Source organism: Corylus avellana, chromosome ca8 (assembly GCF_901000735.1).
Source record: "Corylus avellana chromosome ca8, CavTom2PMs-1.0".
In the NCBI taxonomy this organism is placed as follows: Eukaryota; Viridiplantae; Streptophyta; class Magnoliopsida; order Fagales; family Betulaceae; genus Corylus; species Corylus avellana.
This window is the reverse complement of record NC_081548.1, coordinates 2,136,145-2,160,965: the sequence shown is the minus strand read 5'-3', so window position 1 is coordinate 2,160,965 and position 24,821 is coordinate 2,136,145. Positions and strand designations below refer to the sequence as shown.

The 24,821-nt window shown below is 33.9% G+C and overlaps 3 protein-coding genes across 5 annotated transcripts; 1 reads left to right on the top strand and 2 right to left on the bottom strand.

The window, feature by feature from the left end:
* The first annotated feature begins 2,427 nt into the window (after positions 1-2,427).
* LOC132190635 (pentatricopeptide repeat-containing protein At4g31850, chloroplastic-like) lies at positions 2,428-6,970 on the top strand. 2 transcript variants are annotated; one of them, XM_059605675.1, is made up of 2 exons: positions 2,428-6,122; positions 6,266-6,970. In XM_059605675.1, exon 1 carries the CDS (start codon positions 2,741-2,743, stop codon positions 6,062-6,064), a length of 3,324 nt encoding a protein of 1,107 aa, XP_059461658.1. In that variant the 5' UTR covers positions 2,428-2,740; the 3' UTR covers positions 6,065-6,122; positions 6,266-6,970. The 2 variants fall into 2 exon arrangements, with proteins under 2 accessions (XP_059461658.1, XP_059461657.1); XM_059605674.1 differs by having other exon boundaries at positions 2,428-6,131.
* Positions 6,971-7,760: 790 nt separating this feature from the next.
* Positions 7,761-10,076, bottom strand: LOC132190083 (uncharacterized). The gene is made up of 4 exons (XM_059604964.1): positions 9,144-10,076; positions 8,535-8,605; positions 8,254-8,434; positions 7,761-8,145 (listed from the first exon to the last, which is right to left on the bottom strand). Exons 1-4 carry the CDS (start codon positions 9,261-9,263, stop codon positions 7,996-7,998), a joined length of 522 nt encoding a protein of 173 aa, XP_059460947.1. The 5' UTR covers positions 9,264-10,076; the 3' UTR covers positions 7,761-7,995.
* Positions 10,077-11,618: 1,542 nt separating this feature from the next.
* Positions 11,619-22,509, bottom strand: LOC132189341 (probable protein phosphatase 2C 60). 2 transcript variants are annotated; one of them, XM_059604046.1, is made up of 12 exons: positions 22,372-22,509; positions 22,152-22,227; positions 21,162-21,284; positions 19,779-19,842; positions 18,723-18,831; positions 18,037-18,190; positions 16,906-17,031; positions 15,273-15,396; positions 14,681-14,757; positions 14,413-14,465; positions 13,608-13,662; positions 11,619-12,052 (listed from the first exon to the last, which is right to left on the bottom strand). In XM_059604046.1, the coding sequence occupies exons 3-12, from the start codon at positions 21,276-21,278 to the stop codon at positions 11,846-11,848; spliced, it is 1,086 nt and encodes a 361-aa protein (XP_059460029.1). In that variant the 5' UTR covers positions 21,279-21,284; positions 22,152-22,227; positions 22,372-22,509; the 3' UTR covers positions 11,619-11,845. The 2 variants fall into 2 exon arrangements, with proteins under 2 accessions (XP_059460029.1, XP_059460028.1); XM_059604045.1 differs by having other exon boundaries at positions 22,152-22,509.
* Positions 22,510-24,821: the final 2,312 nt, after the last annotated feature.

The following is a 24,821-nucleotide window of genomic DNA, read 5'->3' as shown; positions in this document are numbered from 1 at the left end:
AAATCAGTTGAACTCACATAAAATACAACAATGAAATACCTAAAAGAACAGAGACAACCAACAGACTCATAATAAGAGGAATCAGTACTCAGTCCCACAAGATTCAAATTTAAAATTCATTTCATTGTTGAGATAAGTTAAGAACTAAATCATTCAAGAGCAAGAACCTTATAAAATCAAATTGAAAAAAAAATCATAACATATTAGACAAACAGAGAAACACCCAGAAAACTATATGCATTATATTACATAAATATGGTAGTAGACCTGTACTCTCGGTTCCTTCCTATCCCAAAATCCAAGAACCCCAGTAAAACCTTAATGCCCCATTTCATTATAAAGGTTAGAAATTTGTCAAAATCACATCTTCAGCATCTAATACTCAATAAAAAGAAAAATACCACACAACTGTAAGATCAGAACCACATGAAACTACATGTCTCGTGCTAAAGGAAAGAATAGGAGAATACGAAGGAAAAATTTGTACCTCGCGAGAGAGAGAGAGAGAGAGAGAGAGAGAGTTAGGGTTTTAGACGATGACGAGAAGGTTAGGGAGGGGTTAGGGTTAGGGCTGCCCTTTTCAATTCCACCACGGCGGGTCGCTTTTCTTATTTCTATCTGGCCCTTTATTATGTGGGTATTTCTATTTTGTCCCTTATTTTGTGATAATTGCATATACGCCATTAGTTTGTTTGGGTGCCCCTCGCCATGTGACGGGTGGCGTTTTTTATTTTAATATTTTTTTTAGAGTAAATATGTTTTATATTGCGAACAAGTGTGAATTCATCCAATATTTAATTATTATTATTATTATTTTTGTTTTTTAAATCCTTGAATGAACCAAAGTGCCATTGCCATTGCAATCATTTAAAAAGATATCAATTTAAAAGTTGGGGTTTTACCAAAAAAATAATAATAATAATAATTAACTTATAAAATTCAATGATCTTAAAACCTTTTAGATATTCATGATAACCTTAATTCAAATCATGTTTTGAATGTACAGTAGCTTGAAAGTCATGTTTTGAACATGATTTCAATTAAAATTACAACACATTTTAAATAGTTTTAAAAATTGCGGCATTTTTTAGAAAGTGTTATTACGGGTATTTCAATTTTTACTACAAATCTTTACAAATTGATACCATAGTCTAGATGATACTTATTACTTCAGCTACTAAAATGTGAACTCTCATATGATAGCATTTTTGTAAATAATCATTCTAAATACTGCATCCTAGCTAATCTAGAAGTGTCCATCAACCTTTGGGTTTTTTTTTTTTTTTTAACAAGAGTTATCCAATAAAGGCATTATTACTACATCGGCCCAATGGCATAGGGGTGTTAGAATGTAGTATTTAACATTACTATGATATAAAAATAGGGATTGTCTTTTAAAAAGAGTTATAGTAAAAGCAATAGTACACAAAGCATTTTCCCATGTGAGTAATTTAGCTCTTTTACAATTTGTTGGCACCTATCGGTTAATGATTGGAGCTACATCAACCATAAAATAAAATAAATTAATACCCTCAAATCACATATTGTGTTGTAAAACAGTTGGTCTAGCATTTTTTAAAAAAAGAATAGAAAACAATTTATTGGCAAAGCCTTTAATAATTAGCAATGATACTTACAACTATTTTACAGTTTATTATTTCGTCTCAACACATAATTGGAAATACATTAGTCACTTAAAAAACTTTAGCCCTCTTTAATTACGTATTGCTATGTGTCGATAAATTATAAAATAGCTTGTAGGTTTAGTTGTAGGGAAAAAAAAAATCTTCATAAAACCCATAGGAAGTTCTTCTAGGCTTCTAGCCTCTATACTCACATATCAATAAATAGGAAGTTCTTCTAGCCTCTATACTCATATCAATAAAAAGAAATGTTAGACTTATAAAATATTTTAGGGTAAAATATACTTAAACTCCACAAACTACTACCCTAATGACAATTTATTCCCAATGCTAACAAAATAACAAAATTACCCTTATAAAATTTTTAATAAGACAAAAATACCCGTAAAATTTTGAAAAAAAAAAATTAAATTTTAGTATTTTTATTTTTATTTTTATTTTAGTAAGGGTAACTTCGTTATTTTGTTGAGATTCGGGAGTACATTAATATTGTTTTAGTAGTTTGAAAAATAAATTGTCGCAATTGATAGTTTTGGGATTGATTGTCATTGGGGTGGTAGATTGAGAAGATTAAGTGAACTTTACCCAATATTTTATAAAACAAACTTTTAAAAAGTGCCGTGACATAATATAATTAAATTTTTAACATTAAAAATTTATAAGAATATTTTTTATAAAATATTTTGTATGCAAAAATGCCATTTTCGTCCTCGTTCTGACAAGAATTTTTGGTAACTAACTGCCCCTTATCGTTTTCTCTACCAAAATCGAAAAATATCCAAAAGGCTCTGAAGTCCAAGGCCATGGAGTTCCCAGCTGACTGACGCTCTCAGAATTCAAATATCTGACGCCAGCTATACCCACCGGCCACCATAGCAATCTCATCTTCTACCATAGCATTACGCTCTCTCTTTCTCTCTATCTCTCCGCACCTTTAAGTCATACAGGTTAGTTCATGCCCGTTTCTGTGTCTCTACGTTATTTTGTTCTGTCACAGGCAATTCAACAGTCACCTTACATGCAGAAACGAATTCATTTCTTGTTTCTGGGATAGACTCATTTTTGCTCATTCCTTTTTTGGTGATTATAATTTGTTCATGGCTGTGTTAATCCTCTGCTCTTCAAGTATGTGCTGTAGTAATATCACTTATGGTTCTGCTTTCACCGATAGTAAGACATATGTTTCAAGCCACAATGGGTTGGTAGGAGGAAGAAAGTGTAGAAATTTGAAGGTTTTGCCTAGTGGGTCTATGGTGAACTGGAAGAAGCACAGGAGAAGAGTAGTGGGTTTTTGTAGGTTTGTGATGAAAAGTCCAAATGGGAAGCCCAAAAGTGCAGTGTCTTTGGAGGAAGTTATTGGGGCTTTGAAGTCGATTTCGGACCCAAGTTGTGCTTTTTCTCACTTTAACTCTGTTGCCCAGTTGCCCAGTGTTGTACATACCACTGAAACGTGTAATTTCATGCTTGAAGTCTTGAGGGTTCACGGGAGGGTGGGGGATATGGCTGTTGTGTTCGATCTGATGCAAAAACAAATCATTAACAGGAACTTGACGACCTATTTAACTATTTTTAAAGGCCTTTACATAAGAGGTGGGATTCGGCAAACACCAATTGCACTCAAAAAGATGCGAAAAGCTGGGTTTGTTCTCAATGCGTATTCGTATAATGGGTTGATCCATTTGGTACTTCAGTCTGGCTTTTGTAAGGAGGCTTTGGAGGTTTATAGAAGTATGGTCTCAGAAGGGAATAAGCCCAGCCTGAAGACTTACTCAGCGCTTATGGTGGCATTGGGGAAGAGAAGGGATGTTGAAACCGTAATGGATTTGTTAAAAGAGATGGAAAGTTTGGGGTTGAGGCCAAATGTGTACACTTTCACCATATGCATTAGAGCACTTGGGAGGGCTGGGAAGATTGATGAAGCACGTTCGATTCTGAAGAGAATGGATGATGAGGGATGTGGGCCTGATGTTGTTACTTATACTGTTATTATAGATGCTCTTTGTAACGCAGGGAAACTTGATAATGCCAAGGAATTATTTGCAAAGATGAAAGCTACCAGTCATAAACCTGATCGAGTAACCTACATTACTTTGTTGGACAAGTTTAGTGACTGCAGAGACTTGGATACTCTGAAAGAAATTTGGCATGAAATGAAAAAGGATGGTTATGCTCCTGATGTGGTTACTTTTACCATCTTTGTTAGTGCCTTATGCAAAGCTGGGAATGTTGACGAAGCATTTGGCATGTTGGATGTTATGAAGAAGCAAGGGGTCTCACCGAATCTGCATACTTATAATGCATTGATTTGTGGACTTTTAAGCGTAAATAGGTTGGAAGAGGCATTGAAACTTTTCAATGATATACAATCTCTAGGAGTTGAACCTACTGCCTATACATATATCCTTTTCATTGACTATTATGGAAAGTCTGGTGATCCTAGCAAAGCTATTCATACCTTTAAGCAAATGAAAATTAGAGGAATTGTTCCTAATATTGTTGCCTGTAATGCATCTTTGTATAGCCTTGCTGCAATGGGTAGGCTTGAAGAAGCAAAAGATATGTTTAATGGGATTAAAAATAGTGGGCTTGCTCCGGATACAGTAACTTATAACATGATGATGAAGTGCTACAGCAAGGCGGGTCAAGTAGATGAAGCCATTAAATTACTCTCTGAGATGATGGAAAATGGGTGTGAACCTGATGTTATCATAATTAATTCTTTGATTAACACACTTTATAAGGCTAACCGAGTAGATGAAGCATGGCAAATGTTTTGCAGAATCAAGGACATGAAACTTGCTCCTACAGTTGTGACCTACAACACACTACTTGCTGGACTAGGGAAGAACGGTCAAGTTCAAAAAGCGATCGAGTTGTTTGAGAGCATGACTGGCCTTGGGTGTCCTCCAAACACAGTAACTTTCAACACACTCCTGGATTGTCTTAGCAAAAATGAAGAGGTTGATTTGGCTTTGAAAATGCTTTTTAAAATGACAACAATGAACTGCCTTCCTGATGTATTGACTTACAACACTATCATTTATGGCCTAATTAAAGAAAATAGAGTTAATGATGCATTCTGGTTCTTCCATCAGATGAAGAAATGGCTGTATCCTGATCATGTAACTTTATGCACCTTACTTCCTGGTGTTATAAAGGGTGGGTCCATTGAGGATGCTTTCAAGATTACCAAGGATTTTGTATATCAGGTTGGGGTTCGGACAGACAGGCCTTTTTGGGAAGATTTAGTGGGAGGGATATTGACTGAAGCTAAATTAGATAAAGCCATATTATTTGCTGAAAGACTGGTGTCCAATGGGATTTGCCAGGACGAGGGAGTATTGATTCCTTTGGTTGTATTTTTGTGTAAGAATAAGAAAGCTCTTGATGCTGAAAATTTGTTTGTGAAATTTACCAAAACTCTGGGAATTACCCCAACACTAGAAGTATATAATTGTTTGATTGGTGGGCTTCTTGAAATCCAGAGTACTGAAAAAGCTTGGGATCTTTTTACGGAGATGATGAATGGTGGTTGTGCCCCAGATGTTTTCACATACAACTTGTTGCTTGATTCTCATGGGAAAGCTGGGAAGATCAATGAACTTCTTGACCTGTATAAAGAGATGCATTGTAGGGGATGCAAGCCTAACACCATTACTCATAATATCGTGATCTCTGGTCTTGTAAGATCTAATAGTTTAGATGAGGCTATAGGGTTTTACTATGATCTCATAAGTGGTGATTTTTCTCCCACACCTTGTACTTATGGCCCTCTTCTAGATGGACTTTTGAAGTCAGGAAGACTAGAGGAAGCATTGAAGTTATTTGAAGAGATGCTGGACACTGGATGCAAGCCCAACTGTGCCATTTACAATATTCTTATAAATGGATTTGGGAAAGCTGGTGATGTGGAGACTGCTTGTGAGTTTTTTAAAAGAATGGTCAAAGAAGGAATAAGGCCTGATTTGAAGTCTTACACCATTCTTGTAGATTCCCTGTGCATGGCAGGGAGAGTTGATGATGCTTTGCATTACTTTGACAAACTAAAGGTCACTGGCATCGATCCTGACTTGGTCTCTTACAATCTTATAATTAGTGGACTTGGAAGATCACAGAGGATGGAGGAAGCTCTTTCTCTTTTTAATGAAATGCGAAATAAGGGCATTATTCCTGATCTTTACACTTACAATTCATTAATCCTCAATTTTGGGATTGTTGGAATGGTGGAGCAAGCTGGGAAGATGTATGAAGAACTGCAACTTTTAGGTCTTGAACCGGATGTGTTCACCTATAATGCTCTCATTCGAGGATATGGTATGTCAGGAGATCCAGACCATGCTTATGCAGTCTACAAGAAGATGATGGTCGGTGGCTGCAGCCCCAACATGGGAACTTTTGCACAGCTTCCTAATCAGTCTTGACATTATTGAGCTCATGAGGTCACTGGATTGTACATTCTTGCTGATCACAGTACTTGAGGTAAATCAGGTATTACTTTTTTAACTCTCCTTGTAAACCAGAAGTCTGAAATGTTCTGCTGAATACAAAATCCTTCTTCAGTTTGGCCATCCTTTTTTGATTAATTCATGTGTTGGTATTCTCCCTTTAACTTGGCTTTTCAGCGATGCTTCAGCCTTACTGCAGTAAATGGGTTTGGTAATGATCATCATGCATGTACTATTTCAATTTTGTGGAAATAACTTCGTTCATCCTGACACTAGATGTATTTGAAAGGTTGGTGGTAAGAAATCTGCCCTCTTTGGGACACCTCTATCCGTCCTGAATTTGAATTCTTCTGAAGTGTTGTCCTCAAGATCTGTGAATATTTTACCTTTTTACACTATGTTTATAAGGCTCTGTAATGTAGTTACTGGATTTTTGAAGTGTAAATGATATATCTTGTATGATTCATCCGCTTCTCATGTTCTGTAAATAGCCGGTACATCGAGGAATATCTAGAAAGGCATTTAGGCATCGGTCTGATTCGTAGGCGGGAGGCTAACTCAGCCACTGAATCCTCCTAGCTTTTGGGCTTCTTTCGCTAACTCAGCCACTTCATCTTCACTTAAATGTCTAGATCCATGTCCTTGATCATTGTTGAAGCAATTTTTTCAGACGATCAGACAAACGACGGGGCTCTTGCTAAATAGAAAAAATTGTCAACGGAATCCATTTGTTCTCAAGGGAACCGGGGACACTCCGATGGTTTAGTAAATATCGTATTTGAAAGTGATGATTAGTTATCATGATTTTTTTATTCTTTTTGCTCCTACTAGCTATGTGGCTTCTATTGTATACTTCATGTGTACTTGAAAGTGCCTTACACTTTTAATGATATTTTGATTATTTACAAAAAAAAAAAAAAAAAGTATATTATTGGAGAGAAAATTAAATAGAGATTTTTCTGAGACCGGGATGTGATACATGAACCCTTGTTTATATTTGGAGAGAGTGTCCCTTTTTGAAGTAAGGGGCTTGCTGAATAGGCTTCTTGGATGCTTGCCATGTGGCTGGCAGGCTTAGAGCTATCTAATTATTGCAATGTTATGGGCTGCTGGAGTTGGCCTTTTATATTAAATAGGCTTTAAGCTTGGGTCCAATGCTGATATATTATACCAACAATCATCATTTAGCAAACCAACACATTTAGTTTATATTCTACCATGCCTAACACCACTTTTATTCATACCAATATAAATTTCAGATTTTACATGAAAATTGTGTTAATGGGACCAATCATATCACATGTGAACATTGACATATCTTTAAAGCTTAAAGAGTGTTTTGCTTCTATGTTCTTTATATGATGACTATCTAAAATTTCCAAAAATACATTGCTTCTATTGCCCCTTCCAATGAAATAATGATAATTGAGTAATGTTACATACTACAGCCTCATTTCACCCTTATTCTATTGGGCGGATATAATAATACCCATTAACCCTTCGATATATATATTTTTTAAATAATGGTTGATCCAAGAACATATAGACATTGTCATATCAATTCAGTGGAGTAGGAGTGTTTTAGTATTTAGTATTACTTGTGATAGTAAAATATGTGAATTGTACATTCTATAGCTGGAAATTAAATAATGCAGACATATGATAAGAAATCGGGAAGAAAATAGTAATATGGATCTTATTGATAGGTGTTTAACAATTTTCATCTTTACCCTAAAAGCCTTAATCCCAACTACATGGGTCATTCTCAATATATGCTCTCTTGAAAAATAAGGGAATGGAGGAAAACCTATGTACAAAAGAGCCTAAAAAAAAAAAATTATCAAAGCATTGACAATGAATTCTTGTTCCTCTTTTCCTCCTCACAATAAAACAATGTCCTCCAAAATTCAGACCTTCAAAGCAACTTGATCTTGCAATGAGATTTTCTTCTTCTCCACTATTTTATCATTGATTAAACAATTCTTAGGTTTATTCTCTACTCTCAGCAGCTCACAAACAATGTCTTCTTTTCTGTCCAAGTCATGCTCTTCATCATTCTGCAATATATAAGAATCACTACAACATGCATACACAAAACTCATAAACTACAAAGATATTTGTTACTATTTTAATTGTCAATCCAAAATCAGTCACAAGGTTATCACCGAAATACGCTTCATATCTGGCATTGGAGAACGATCTTTCAGAACAGCTTCATTGACATTATAGTTCCTCTCATTTGCAGGCAATTGGCCACATTCATCTGAATTGTGTTCTTGTACGAATTTTGGTTCATCTTTGGGCGATTGTGACTTCAATAAATATTTTCGTCTTCGTCTCAAAAATCTGAAATTCCATTAAAAATTAAAAATTAAAAGGAAACAGCAGGTTATCTTACATTAATAATAGAAGAACATCAAAATACATCCAAACCAAGAGACCATACCGGACTTCCGACAACAGGTTTTCTCTATTCAGTTTCGCAGTCTGCAATTTTCTCTTCTTTGAAACGAATTCCTATCATATATTGACAATAAACATTTAACAAAAGAACCACGTACAACTTATGCTACCAAAAATATCAAAAGCCAATAATCCTCTCTAAGTTATCTAGTTGCTGAGAGATTTTTTTTTTTTGTGGGTGGGGAGTGAGGGGATTTAATTTTGAATCTTAGATTTTTCACTATTTGCATTGCACCTTGGAAAACAAAATCTCCCCCTAGCCAAACCAAATACAATTACCTAGTAAAATTTGTTCTTTTCTTCCATAAACTTTTTTGGTGTCATTAAGGTTAGTTAGTGTGGTTGGTTACATGAACACGTAAAGCATAAGATTCAGGATTTTATTTTCTTCTTTCTCACATTCTCAGAAATCAAACACATGCTAGATCGTTAGAAACCATCATAACTATAACTGGAACCACCAAGAACTATATGGGATTTCAATAGAATTTACACACAAAGTTTCACTGTCACACTCAAATAATAATATAGTATCAAACAACATATCAAACCCTAGAGAATATAGTTAATTATTTAAATAGAAAAGACTAACCTTTTGCAGTTCCAAGTAGTCCTGCAATAAATTTTGATATTTAAGCTTAGCCTTAGCTTCTACATTCGTAGGGCGAGATTGATGAGAATCCATGGAGACCCTTTTCATCTTAGCCTTCATAATTGCATCTCCAACATCAAAACTTGGCAAAATAAAAGGTTGGAAAGAGACATGCGATGACAACAATTTAAAGCCCTTTTCACCGCCTACTCCAAATTTGGGTCTTTAAAGAGGAATCCTATTCAATATAAAGGTCGAGAAAGAGAATTGATGAGAACCCACTAAAACCCTTCTCAATCTCTTCTCCAAAACAACAAATCCAAGAGAACCCTTTTCAACTCCTATTCCAAAATTGAGTCTTTAACCACAATTCCAAAAATATAAGGCAAAGAAGAAAAACGAATCCTATTCAAATAGGGGTCTTTTAGAGAGAGAGAAAGGTAAAGACAGAAAATTGACAAGAACCCACTAAAGCCTTTCTCCACTTCTTCTCCAAAACCACAAATCCAAGAACAAAACTTGGAGATTGAATGAAAGAAACGCAAACCCAATTGGAGGTGGAAAAAAAGGTTTGAGATTATATAAAGAGAAAAAGAGAGGAAATAATAGTGGTAATTACAATAAAAGGTATCTATAGAGAGAGGCGGCTGTGTGTAACTTGGTTTGTCTCTCTTTCCGCGGAGTCCTTGAATGTAAGAACCCAAAAAGGCCCATGAAGATTGGAGATGGAGAGGAAGGAATGAGTGATGAAGATGGGATTCGCAGAAGGGCATTTGTGGCAAGTAGAGTTTGCCTTGGGAGAGAGTTGTGGTTGGAGGACAATTGAAGACATATCTATCTTTCTTTGCTTCCATCCTTCCAATTCCGTCTCTTTTTTATTTTCTATTTATTATTTTTATTTTTCCTTCCCTACAAATTTGTTGGTCCAGCTGGGCCATTCATAGAGAGAGACAGAGAGAGGCAGAAGAGGGTCTGTTTGTATGTCTTGAATAATATATATATATATATAGGTTGGAAGGTTTGGATATGGCATAGAGACGGAGATGGAATGGAGTGGTGCAGAAACGGCAGTAGATAAATGGCTGCTGTTTGCTCATAGCCATAGGTTGCAGTTAAAGACTTTTTTCTTTTCTTTTCTTATTTTTTTCTTTTTCTTTTTTTGGCAAGTTTCAAGGAGGGCTTTTCATGGCTACCAAAACACCCTGCTACATTTGACTCTTTGAGGATTAGGGTCTCTTGATTGTTTTTCTTTTTTTTTTGGCCAATAAAGTCCAACAACCCGAGAGCATTATGGTTATTGCCACAGACGATTCACTCCCTGCCACTTCAGCAACTGTCTTTTTCTGTTTTTTTTTTTTTTTTTTTTTAGGCATGAGTTTAGGGTCGGGAGAGATTGAAATGTACAATAATTAGCTGTCTACATGGCTAAGGATTGAAATTCATCACAATTAATTGCCTAACAATTTAGTTAGCTATTTTGAAAGAGTTTTATACGAGACTCACTTGTATGGGTAAATGACCGAATAACTTATATTTATTTGGACAAATAAATTTCATATGCTAGTGTAGAAAAAACGCGTGGCAAACAACTAGGAGACAAATCATTATAAAAGAAAGTTGCTAGTGTAGTAGGGTAGTTGGGAGATTTGTCTTCTTCCTTCTTTCCCAATTTTCTACTTGGCCATTATTCTTTATTGACTTAAGCATTAAACTATCACCCTTCCTACCCCACAAGCTTCTTTGCTAATTTTTCTCTCCCCGCTTTTTTAGAAATTTGTCGCCCGAAGCGCACCAAATTAAAATATAAAACCGCAACAACAATTCCGTTTGAGAGCGCATTTAAAATATAACAGTTTAAAAACTTTTTTAAAAAAATTTACATTTCAAGTAGCAAACAAGTAGCGTGTTTTTTAAAATGCACAATTTCACTTTATTAAAAAAAAAAAAAAAATCCTCACAACTGTAGAACAATACTTTTTACAGATTTTACCAAATATTTAATTATATTTTTAAAAATTACATTTTTTGTAATTTTCATTAATTACATTTGAATTCACCATTTTTTTTAACCGCACCTTTTGAAAGCACTAAACCCGCACATTTTGAAAGCACTAAACCAAACAGATACTAACAATTAAGTTGGATAATAGCGTCAACAAAATATATGTTGTTCAAAAATGTGAGTTTTGTTCGTTAAAACTTTTTCATTATTTTCAAATAAAAATATTAACAAACAACCAAATTCACAAAACACTTAAAAATCAGTTTTAACCTTTTATGTCACATCAAAACATATTTTCAAAGTCCTCAAGAAGAAGCTCAATCGGCGGGAACTACACCTAATGAAGCAGAGATCACTAGTTCGAATCTCTCTTCCCTCTTATGCGAACATGTTGAAAAAAAAAAAAAAAAAAAAAACATATTTTCAAACAAAAAACAACTTTCAAAACACATTAACAACAGAGCCGTGTGACGTGGTAGGTAGTAAACTGTACATGATGTTATTAAAGTTGTGATATCCTCGAGTTCTCAAACATGAACACTCACAGCACCAATAATGATTTTTTTTTCAATATTTGATCTCATCTTACAATCCCATCTACAGTTACAGATCCAAGAACCCATAGAAGAGGGATCCTCATATGTCCTTCCAATGAGAGTTATGCTGTATTAGGATCTGATTTGTGGATGAACTGCAGCAACTATTTTGGTATACTTTCCTCCTGTTTTGGTTCCGGATCAGCTGATTTGGACGGTGAGGATTGATCATCAACGGACGCATTGGACAGAGTGTGTTTCTTGAACTGCACCAAGATCATGGTCATGTTGTCACATCCCTCACCACCAGCTGTTGATGGTGCCAAACACCTATCAAGTACTCTCTCGCACACCGTAGAAAGTTTGCTTTCCTGCATTATTTACAACAATTTCTACTGTCGAAGCTCAAAAGGGTGTAATATTAGACCTTTAACATATAGTTCTATCATATCAAACAATATTGATGATGATGAAATTAATCCGCCAACTATACTTTCTTTGTTAATGCTTTTTAGAGGATTTTTTTGTTTGAAAAGTGTTATGATGCAACATAACAGCTTTTTAGAGTGTTTTTGTTTGAAAAAAGTGTTCTGATACGACATAACGGTAAAAGTAATTTTGAGTATTTTGTTTTGAAAAAGAAAAACAAAATACAGAAGAAAAAAGTGTTATCAAACAAAGCCACTGTGGCCTACATTTTACTCCGGGCACCACTAGAATGCTGCAAGTCAGTAGTATTCCTGCTTCCAGACCTAATAAAAGAGGCCATTACCCCAATATAGGTTGGTTCTTCCAAAGTAGGGTCCTGGTAGAGGTGACTTGTCTTGGTTTTGGATAATCAACAACAATAGAAAGCAAGGTATGGAAGTTCATAATGGACAATAATTAACACAAGGACTGCGAAGTAAATTATTTTTTGGGAAAAATATAAAAAAGTTCTTCAAACTAATAGCCGTTTGCGATAGAACCCCACATTGTTTAAAAGGTACCAAAGTAGCCCATCAAAGTACCAAAGTGTGTAAAAAATGCCACATACTTTTTATATTCCTATAATACCTCTATTCTTTTAAAAACTAAAATAAAAAATTTAATAAAGTAATATAATAAAAAACTAAAAAAATTAATTTTATATATATATATATATATAATGAAAAAATGAAAAATAAATAAATAAATGGGGTGGTCGCCAATTGAGCCAACCACATGGTTTGATTTTGCATTTATCCATATTTTTTTATATTGCACAAGCAATTTGTAATTTAAGCCAACTACAGTGACTAATATTTTATTTATTCTAAAAAAAAAAAATTGTATTTATTCGCCCCTTGGTTTTTTTTTTTTTTTTTAAAAAATGATTTAGTTTATTTTTTATTTTATTTAGTTTTTAAAAGAATAGGGGTATTATAGGAATATAATAAAATATGTTGCCTTTTTGACACTCTTTGGTAATTTGATGGGCTACTTTAGTACCTCTTAAACATTGTAGGGCTCTATTGCAAACGGCTGTTAGTTTGGGAGAATTTTTTATATTTTTCCTTTACTTTTTTTTAGTAAGATAGGAAGGAAAACAAGAGAGAGCAAGCGCTGTGGCAAAAGGCTTAGAGTTGAAAACTTAAAATGCCCTAGTAGTCCAGGAACTCTAAAGATGCTAAACAATCAAGGCGAGGTGAAGGAGATGTTGAAGAAAAACATGTCATTTTCAAATATAACTTGCCAAACATGGTTCATTACTTCTCTATAATCAAAAGCAAAAACACAAATGAACAGCTTTTTCTTCTCACATCTTTCAAATTATGAATATTCAAGTTTTAGACTCTAGATTGGCTACAAATAATGGATAACTATGTCATTGTTAGTCACTACACATGAACTCAATCTAGATTATTATGTTATTGAAAAGAGAGTGTGAGAGACCAATCCACTCACCGAGCTTAGTTGTTCATGAATAAAATCTACCAGTTGCTGGCTTGACATGCAATCCCTGAAAGCAATCAACAGAGAGAGTAATCAACACAAATTATAAAACTTCTCATACGAATACCGCCGGAATTATAAGAATAATATCAATATAACAAACATAATGAAACTCTCTAGTAGGAAAAATATATCTTCTAGCTTGTAGGAATGCAAAGAGCTATAATATCTTTTTATTTTTTAGTTTTTTATTTTTTTATTGATCAAAGACTTTATACAGGGTGCCCTGCACAAAAAAGAAATATAAAAGAAGGCTCAACAAGAATCTGTCACCCAAAAGGCACACCAAACTTCCCTCGCCCAAAATGATTTTCCATTCACCATCTTCATAGCTCCAATTTAATCAAAACAAGCTAGCTGGCTCTCTGGTCTCCACTAAGAAAGAGACGAACATATCCCACATTGGTTGGGAAGATGCTTTTGTCCTCGATAAGAATAGCCATCTCATGATACATCCTCCAAATCATGATATATTGAAATTTGGAGCAAGATGGAACAGATAGGATATTAATACTAAAAATTATATACTGGTCAATTACAAACAATTGGAAATTTCACATCCTTGATTGAAAGATACTCCATTTCTTTAAGACATTTCCCATTGAGACAAAAGGAACTTAATTCATGGTCGGCAGCTATCATGTTTTAAAAAATATGGAAGTACGTATGAAATGTTCTTGGCTTAGTGAGCCTGACTTCCCACAAGATATAACAATCGTCAAAACTAAACAGGAAAGGAAAAGCATAAGATGCGTACCAGATGCCATCACATGCTAACACGACAAACTCATCATCATCACAAAGCTCAACCTTGAGAGAAAACAATTAATTGCATATCAATGTTTATGAAGTTTCAATCTAAAAAATAAACAGATGTTAAAGCACTAATAGAAAATGTGAAGATCACAAAAAATTAGATCCCCAAATCAATCATTTAATCAAACCCACCAAATTGCAGAAGGAAAAGATGTGAGGTATATCACATAAATAGCAATTTCATCAATTAACAACAAGAATATACGTACAGCATTAATATCTGGATTGGCAGTTACAATTTGCTTTTCAGCAGACAAAAATTTATTCTGTTTGAATTCCATGTCACCTGCAGTAAATGAGAAACTAAATCAAAGTCTGGAAACTACAAGAAGGAAAAAAAAAGCTTCCCCAACTCTCTCTCTCTCATGTGTTGTGTACATGTAGATATGTATTTCTGCATGGACATTCAATGTAGAAGAAGGATGGCACTGAGCTTGTACCAGTGGTATCTAACTGCCTCGACAGAGGAAGCTCCAGAGATCGCTTTCACAAGTTGCCTTGAGCTTAAGTTATCAAATCAGTGCATAAAAAAAGTTTCCTTGAGCTCAAGGACTTAGCTGTTAAAGAGCAATTGACTAAAATCTCAAAAGCTTGTTTTTTAGAGGTTCGCATGCATTTAGCAGCTCAAATGGTACTTCCTCCCTTTGTAGCAAGTTGGAGGGTGGGGTTGTGGGTTCAAGTCCCACCGGGTGCATGTATAACTTACTAATAAAAAGAAGAAAAAAAAAACTTAGATTAAAAAAATTGACTAAAATTTCAAAACCTTGTTTTTTGAGGTTCACATGGATGTAGATAAGATACCTATAGCTCGAGCAAGATTTAAACTGCCATTGACTCGTCCTGCATGTATAAAACCACCAGCCTTTAAAATCCTTTCCTTCTCAACCTCAAGATCAGGTTTGTGATCCCTGGACAAATTGTAAGCCTGAAAAATAGAACCCAAGGAAAAGGAGAGAGAGGCCACAATAAGAACCAGAAATCCAAATTGTCAAATCTAGACTTCTTTTAGAGATCTCCTCCAGTATCAACACATGGGCTATGTCTATAATTTTGACTACTGAAGTTCTTATGCATAACTACAAATTAAGTCCCTGTGGATGTAGTAATTACGAATCACCCCCACTGACTTTTGAAACCATCACTAAACCTGTGTGGTTTCAGTAAAATAAAATCATATGTTTTTTCATCACAATTGACAGATCGATGCAGAGTCCCACACAAATTCCAATTCCTAAGGTGGGCTACCACTAGACTTGTGGTAAGGATAAGTTCATTGCAGATGATTGTTGACAGACATCAATAAACATAGTTGATATGTGATCAGCTACTGAAGTACCATTGTTTATCATTTATGTTATCCTAGTAGTAGTTATCATCCTAGTAGTGGTTAAATTTATCAAACAAGAGGCTGGCACCTATATATCAATGTAACCGAGTTTATTTAAATGAATGAGAAGTATTTAAGTTTTATGCTAATTATCTTGAGATGAGATTTCTCTTTTTGAGGTGTGATTCAATTTCTCTTGTGGTGAGATATCATTCCCTTGGTGTGATGCCAATTCCTTTGTTTGGTGAGACGCCAATCCTTTATTTTTCTTGCTCTTGATCTGGTTGTGTGACAACTCTTCCCGTGCTATGTCAATTTTGGTATCAATGTAACCAAGTTTGTTTTAATGAATAAAAAGTATTCAAGTTTTATGCTAGTTATCTTGAGATGAGATTTCTCTTTTTCTCTTTTTGAGGTGTGATTCCTCTTCCCTTTGGTGGTGAGACTATACCAAAGCTCTATTGTTGGCCAGCAAGACTCTGTTCAACATAGGATTTATCTATCTTTTATTTTGTTCTTCATTTGTCCTGCATCACAGATTCTCTCACGTGACAAGCACATGTTGCCTGAAGTATGAAATTTAGCCTTTAATATGCTCTCAAAACAACTGGGAAAAGAGCAGTTATGTTTACAAATCTAAGAATAGAGTTGTTCTGCCACCTCTTAAATTAAACTTTAAGATCCATTAAGGATCTGAGAAGTTTTCTCCAAAAGTTGGTTCCGAAATGATGTGTCACCATTTCATGAGATTTATTATTTTGAGAAATGTGTCACCAACTCATGAGATGGTGACACATCATTTGAGAACTAACTTCTAGAGAAAAATAAATAAATAAATAAAAATTGGGTAGTGTAGCATTTCTCAGAGAATAATTCAGAATATAATGTTTTCATTTTGCTCCGTAAGTGATGGTTTTCAAAAGACATTGAGATTGTAATTGCCCTTAACCACAGGGATGAAACTGGTAGTTTACCTAAAACTCTTACTCATTTACCTATCCAAATTGTAAGACACCTCTAACTGATGACAGCTTTCAAAACAAAATAATAATAGATTTTAATAATTAGCAACATTCATACTGAAGAATCCTGTAATTAAAAAATTACCTGACCCTTCCGAGATATCACACAACGAGAATCACCAGCATTTGCAACAACAAGTTGGTTGTTTCTAATAATCGCAACACAGGCCGTGCTCCCAGAAGTTGGTCCAGCAAAATCAGAATGAGGCCCCTGGTAATAATAGTTGCATTTAAACATAAAAAAGAACATGACCAAATTAAATGCTTCTTTCTCCAATTGCATACATCCAAAAGAACAAGTTACAGACTCATCTAATAAGTTGTCTTTAAAACACATTTCTCAAAAAATCAGTTAACAAGATGATCAAGACCACAGGCTCACCAAATTAAAAAAGAAAAAATTATTTTCTAATTAGATGAAATGTTCTGCACCAATGTCTCAGATGACAGAAACAAATTAATGGATGCAGTACCGATTTGTGGCATCACCGAAATCTCACCTCATGATCGTAGCAATGCTTACATAATTGTGTGTGCGTGGATGATTGTATGTGCGCATGTAGTATGCAAAAACATAAGCATGCAGGCAGAATTTGTCACACCTAGGTATCAAGTGGAGGTGAAGTTAACGATGCTGGTTCATTAAAAGTGACAGGAGATTTCGAAAAGAGAAGAAAAAAAAAAAAAAAAAATTCAGAATACACTATAGCATTGAGCATTATACGAGCATACAGAAACACCTATGAACCTCCAAAGTTTGCATGTGTGTGCTTGTTCAGTAGCATACACTAAAGGTCGTGTATAAAGTTTGTCTACCAAGTGATAAAATGGGGGAAAAGTCAAGAATTCCAGTTCATTTGAAAATTACAATAATTTTCTAGACAAAAACAAATCAACATATACTATAACATTGAGCACTTTTCTACTTATCAAAAAAATAAAAACATTGAGCACTTTTCTAGTTAAAGAACAAATTTAAACCTCCAAGTTTCTATTGACTGATATCACTTCAGCGTTGGCCTGTTATATGCAGTGATTCTATGTGGAAACTGACATACCTTGCCTAACATTTGTTTCCTCAACCTTACATGAACTAAAACTCAACCGAGTCCCAAAGTATGGACAAAAAATAAAAGTAAAAGTGGATCAAGCAGATCAGTGTTGATGGTAGAAGAGGACAATAAGTTCAATGGTTTTGTTTGGTTTTCACACCTACCTCCTCAAAAGCCCATTCATCAGCCTGTTCATTACTATCACTGCCCCTTGGAGACCAAATCAACCCTTCGATCATGCCAGTGAACTTGTTTATTTTATCACCCAAAACAGCTAATTCTCTCCAACCCCTTTGTCCACGCATCATTTCATCCATTCTGCATAACCAAAATAGCACCAGTTGGAACCACAAAAGGGAGACCATAAGTGTAAACTTGGCACCATTGACAATGGAGGCAAAAACCCACAAAACAGTTGAAAGCCATTTGTAAATGGCCTGATAATGAGCTTTGTAATCTCCTACCACTCAATTCAAGGAGCTACAAGTCCCCATCACAAAAGCAACATAATATTGTGACCACATTCTCCATAACACATGCACGCATAAACACATACGAATGTGCACAAACACACATACACACACAAGTGCATGCAGATAGACATGCATAATTTATTTAGTTATACCAGGAGGAACAGTTATGCTACTTAAAATTCAACTGATGTATTTTCAAAGTTGCTTTATGTATATGAATGTCAGGCGCACAATTTTGGGTATGATTATTATTAATTACAACAGCTGCTTTCAAAGCTGAATACAGCAGCAATGCAGGCCATTATAAGTATGTGACCATGACAACTTTAGAAAGTGGTGAAAAGGAACTGAAATTGTAAGAATTTAAATTATGTAACCTGAAAAAAGCTCTCTGGATGGAAGTTCCTATATCTCCGCCTGCATATGCTTCATTCTTGAGCATCTGTTGGTGAAGATACTTAGCACAGAACTTTGCAACCACCTTGCCTGAAAAGTTGTTGGATTTACGTGAGTATACTCAACTCAGTTACTACATAAAATTTTAATCAAGAAGCAGAGGGGGGGTTGTGATGGTACAGTACAACTCCTAATTCCAAAAGACAGAGGAGAAGGGAACTTACAAATAGGGTCTAAAGCTACAAACTTTTTATTGAATTTTATGTAGCCAACAGGTAAAAAGACACCAGCGAATCTAAAGCTTGAAAAAATGCAGGTAAATGAGTTCTATTTCTAAAAGCCAATCAATTGTGCGCAGGTTAACAGACAAGATCTTCATCCTTCATGATAGAAGAATTTTATATATATATTAAAACTCTTGGATGCTTAAAATCCATGCCATGTGGTAGAATCAATTTCGGAGATTTAAAGTTCTATGGCTTTGGAATTGACACTTGAACGTATGCTTCAATAACCACACAGAATTTAACCACCAAAGCAATGATTTGAGAATAAGACCAAAAAAAAAAAAAAAATCTATAGATCACTAAAAGTTGGAAAACACTAACAATATCAATGAAGTTGCATCGTAGCAACTGCTCTGCATGCTTAATGCATATTACAAAAGTCTAATCCAATTATAAACATGCAAACTGGACATCTTGGAGAAGTAACTAACTAGAGGCAGCTCAGATATGATGTAGTCCCCTCCACATAATTTTGTAACATAAGCCATCACCCCGTAGATTAATTTATCAAGTTACATGAATCCAAATTTTTAGCAATTCAAACATGTTTTGCCACATCACTTTGTAAGAGTTTTTTTTTAAAAAAAAATATTTTGTAAGCCTAGCATTTCTCATCCAAATAACAGGATAAGTAGTGACTGGAAAGTAACACAGATAAATCAACCACGATGCCAAACCAAGAAATCCTATTACATGAGTAGAATTAACCATCTAAAATAGATACATGTATTTGAACCTGACAATTCTTACCTCCATGGCCATCATAAACACCAAAGAATGAAGTGGACGGATCGAGATCGGGATACGCAGCATGCTAACAAAAGAAATAACCATATTAATCAACAGCATATCAATCACTTTTATAAAAATAAATCTAGGTCAAACAGATATAATCAAACAGGTCCAGAAGATGCTAAATCAGCAAAAAGACCACCAAAATAATTGTTTGTGATATTCTGCATTTGTAACTAAGCTTATTCAATATACTAAAGATATTGAAGTAATAATAAAAAAAGAATTATACAGATATTTAAAGTGCAGATGTCATTCACTGGATCCAATACATTTAAAGCCCTCAAAGAAAATTTACACACACACATTTATAACAAACACTAATGCATAATTGGTATATAAGTCCAAATTCAGCACAAGTTTCTGATGACAAACACTTGACATCTTCCAAGTAAAATTTTAGCCGAGTGACATGCATATAAAAAAGATCCAGGCTTAAATGGAATATTTCACTAAATCTCCTTAAATATATTTCCTATTATGCAGTGTTGAAACTTTGAAGAATAATGGAAATTCTCAGTGCTCACACAATTCCCGAAACAAGAAACAAGGTGTTACTTCCCAAACACAAAGTGGAAAGAAAGTTTACAAACTCCAAAAAAATCATGCATATGTTGCTGCTATGGAATCAAGACAGAGAAGTAAACAACTTTAAGGTTTAACTCCCATGGCAGCAACCCATCTCCACCAAAAGTAATACACACAAAAGATGCACAACAATACCACATTCCAATTTTTTTGAAATAGAAAAAAACGATACTAGAAGTGATACAGGACATTAGCTAAGCAGTGCATCTAAAAGAACTGCTTCACAAAATTTTCCCCAATAACGAACCATTTCAAATACTTTAATCTATCAGCATTTTCAGTTTCAGATTATGCTAGAAAGGTATTATTAAATAAAAATAAAAAGCATAAAAAAGAGTCATGAAAAATTTACCCTCATTATCTCACAAATGTTCAAAGAGTCAATATAATCTTGTTAGAAACAGGAATGAAGCTTTAAAGATGAAACTAAATTCGTGGGTTGCACCTCAATCTCTGGAGATGTTTCTCCATACCCCACTTCCCAAAACAAAAAAGAAGGAATTTTTAGGAATAAGAAACAATTTTGCTATCCTCCACTGAATAACGGAGATAATAAACAGCAGATGGTATGACCCAGTCATTTTTCTCACACCCTTGGCCACTTCATAGTCAACCCATCGGCTTAAATCAGATAAAAAAAGAAAATTTAAAAAGAAAAAGAAAAAGAAAGATAAACTATTTAAAAATATGAATGAAACAGGATTTGTATGTTGTAGTAATTGAGAAAGAGCAAAGGTCTCCATAATTACTCACAGCATCTTCCATGGTTGCACGCCAACCTTGCATGGATGATAAACCATATCTAAGCCCATCATTTTCACCGTCTTCAGAGAATTTTTCGGTTTTGGGAGTGCTGAGGTATATACCCATTGCTATCTGTAACCATACAAAACCCAATTAAAACCTTTGCTTCTGCTTGTATTTTTTTTAAAAAATTATTAAATAAAACTTGGATTAATAACATCCAATAAACCCCACAATTCCAACCCGCAAAATATACAAAATGTAATATCATAATTCAACACCACAGATCCTCAACATTAATTTCTCTAACTACAAAATGAGCTCAAATTATAATGTTATGTTTGGTTCTGGGAAAATGCAGGTGAAAAATAAAAACAAAAAAATTAAAAATTCTGAATCTGTTTGATATTTATTTGGGACTGAATGTAGAAAGAATCTCTACTATACCGAGCCTAAAACAACCACTTGCACTTTTTTGAAAATAGTAACATGAATCAAGCATAAGATTCAACTCAATTCATAGTTCTTTACTTCTTTTTTCTCCATTCCTCAGCAAGCAAGCTGAGAATTAAGTCATCCATATATTAAATTCAAACCATAAGACAACACCCACATTATTATACCCAGTTGAGCACCGATCTAAGTGCCCGAAACAAGAATCACCCATCATTTGAAAAAACTAATTGACATTCAAAAAAAATAAAATAAAATAAACTTTGAATCAGAGTTTTAGAGACTCTAAAATATCAATACTTTTTTTTTTTTTTTTTTATCCAACAATTAAACAAGGGAAAAAAATCAAGACAAATTCAAAGAAAAGAAAACTATAATCGAGATTGACAAGAAATACATTTAAGGCGCAGCTGCTAATTTATAATTTAGATCATTCAAAGGTAACAACAAATCACTAATTTTGGAGATAAAAAGAGTAAATGGAACAAAGTTTAGCTAAGAACGATGACAAAGTAGAGGAGCTTATGATTTAAGGCTAATACTTACATGAAGCCCCGATTGGGCCAACCAAAGAGCCTTCTTTTGAAGAATTCGAAAGGACCCAGAAGAAGTTTCAAGGTGTCTAAGAAGAAAAGTTTAGAAATTGGGTGAGAGAACCAATTGATTAATTTCAACTGTTCAAGAAATAGATAGAGCCATGAAGATACAGAGAAAAGGGGGAGAGAGAGAGACTCAAAGAGCAAAACAAAGACTTTTTCTTGAGTACTTGATTGATGGTGATCTTATGAAGCTTGTGGAATTAGGGTGACTGTTGGTAGACTATGCCGGCATTTTCAAGCCTCTCTCTCTCTCTCTCCTAGAGACCAATCCATCCTCTGTCTCCATTTATTTATTTTCTCACTCTTATCTTTCTCTGATTTTATCCAATTATAAATATATTGGGTTGCCTGCACATTTCTCACTTTAAATTATTCGAGATATTTGCCAGGACCTACACACTTTTACCATTAACCTCAGTTTCAGGCCAATTTCCATTTCACCGACATCCTTGGAATGTCACTGTAGCTTACGTCAAAAAGTCTTATTTATCTTCCATTATTACCCACATTCTCACAGTTTGTTATTTCAGGATGAGATCCTTTATTTATTTATTTTGAATTGCACTTAACTTGATCAAGTGCAAAGCCTATTTGTCCAAAATTTACCCTTATTTTACATTGGTTGACGTGATATGTTTAGAATGAATTTTCGATGGAGATGAAATGAGCTTGAAGAAGAATATCACTTACTTAAAGCACGTAAAATGAGTGTAAAAAATAAATGTGAAGAATAACATTGTTCTTCGCTTCAAGTAGCCTAGTATGCACATTAATTTTATTATAAGTTTTTTAGAAACTGATATAGTCTGCATAGTATTTATTATGTTAATCACTAAAGTGTAAATGTGACAATTTACATGATACTTATCATATTAACCATTAAAATATGAAATGCTATTAACCATTTATGTGATATTTATTTTCATTAAATATAAAGTACCACTTTAAGTATTTTAAAAAATTATAATTAAACTATAATATCATAACACTTTCCAAAAAAGTATGGATGTCCAATTATCCTCTCATTGGTAAGATAAATAATACGGTTTTTCCTAGTTTTTTTTGGGTGTTCTCTAAATCTTATATATATATTAAAAAAAATATGAGGCACCGATGAAATAATTTTTTTATATTTTTTAAAAAAATATTATTTTACATAAACTAGAAAATAACATAGCATATACTAGGAGTCTAGGAGGCCTTGAGAATTGAGATGTCCCATAAGTAATTGGAGTAGATAAACAGGACTCCCATGTTTTTGTTGGCATTTAAGGTTTGTTTAGAATTGCGTTTGAATAACCTAAAAATATTTTTAACATTCAAAAAGTTCGTTTGAAGAAAAAAATATTTGTTTGGTAAAAAAATTAAAAGTGTTTTTAAGGGTCCAAAAATTTTAAAAATTGCCAAAATATACTTTTAACAAAAACTTAAAAATAAAACTTTTATTCCAAAATTCTTTTTAACTTAAAAACTTTATTTTTCAAACACAATATACACTGTTAACCAATTACCAACGGAATCATAAATGTGAATGTCTTTCTATTGTTACCTCACATTCAATGTCAACTGGTATTAAAGGCTTGAAGTGATCGGTGAATGGGTAGATGTGTCATTTTGCTCCAAACTACATTCACGTGCCATGCATGTTTTATTGAAGTGTTTCTTTTTATTGTTGTTTTATAAAACTACCTCTTGTATTTGTCAATCTTACAAATTCTCATAATTCTGACACTAAATGTTAAATCCTTTTTTAAGAAAAAGACAAATATCATTGGATTACAAGGTTGTTGATATCTTGAATGGTAAAAAATAATTGCAAGTGGGTTTGGAATTAGAATGTTGATTACAATATATATATATAATTTAAGGACATTAATTATTTAAGGACATTAATTATTTACAAATGTCCTATTACTTAAGATGAAAAATATAATAATGCCCTTTATTGGTTTTCTTTTTGTGCGATCTTTATCGGATAGAGATCTCATATAACACTAAAGATACTGCAATGGGTGAAATAACTTTAATTTTGATTCTCATGTTAAATGAATGGTTCAAAAGGCAAAAAGTGAGTCATTGCACCCAGGGACGAATCAAGTTTTTAATTTGGAGAGGGACCAAAAGTTAAAAAATTGTTGAGGAGGGAGCAATTGACAAAAAATATCTTAAATTTTTTTTTTCTAGTAATTTGGGGGGGACCAGAGCCACTCCCAATCCCCCATAGATTTGTTTATGATTACACCATACACAAGCTATAACTTATTTGCCCTAAGAAGCAACAACTTGGCCCGTTCTTTACCCAAAGAGACAATAATTAATTGAAAGTGACCAAACTACCCGAATGTCCAAAAGAAATAAATTGGTGACCCTATGACTCGCACATATACCTTTATTCTCTCTTCTATGCATTATCATACCGATAACGAAAGCGAAAAAATTCTTAAGTATTGCAAGTCAATTGGATATTTTTTGAACCGTGATATTTTGTTATTATGTTGTTCGAATTTCACATAAATTCTTAAAAAAAAAAAAAAAAAATCTTTCAAAAAAGAGTTACAGAATCCACATATTCTTAATAAATAGATGTTACATCTTAAACTGTTCAAAACGATTACGG

Coding starts and splice junctions, on each gene's coding strand:
- LOC132190083 (XM_059604964.1), bottom strand. CDS start 9,263: ATGAAGGCTAAGATGAAAAGGGTCTCCATGGATTCTCATCAATCTCGC. Junction 8,606..9,143: donor ACTACTTGGAACTGCAAAAG/GTTAGTCTTTTC, acceptor AATATATGATAG/GAATTCGTTTCAAAGAAGAG. Junction 8,435..8,534: donor AACCTGTTGTCGGAAGTCCG/GTATGGTCTCTT, acceptor ATGGAATTTCAG/ATTTTTGAGACGAAGACGAA.
- LOC132189341 (XM_059604045.1), bottom strand. CDS start 21,278: ATGGGTATATACCTCAGCACTCCCAAAACCGAAAAATTCTCTGAAGAC. Junction 18,191..18,722: donor ATCCAGAGAGCTTTTTTCAG/GTTACATAATTT, acceptor TTGGTTATGCAG/AATGGATGAAATGATGCGTG. Junction 17,032..18,036: donor ATGAATGGGCTTTTGAGGAG/GTAGGTGTGAAA, acceptor TATTATTACCAG/GGGCCTCATTCTGATTTTGC.
- LOC132190635 (XM_059605675.1), top strand. CDS start 2,741: ATGGCTGTGTTAATCCTCTGCTCTTCAAGTATGTGCTGTAGTAATATC.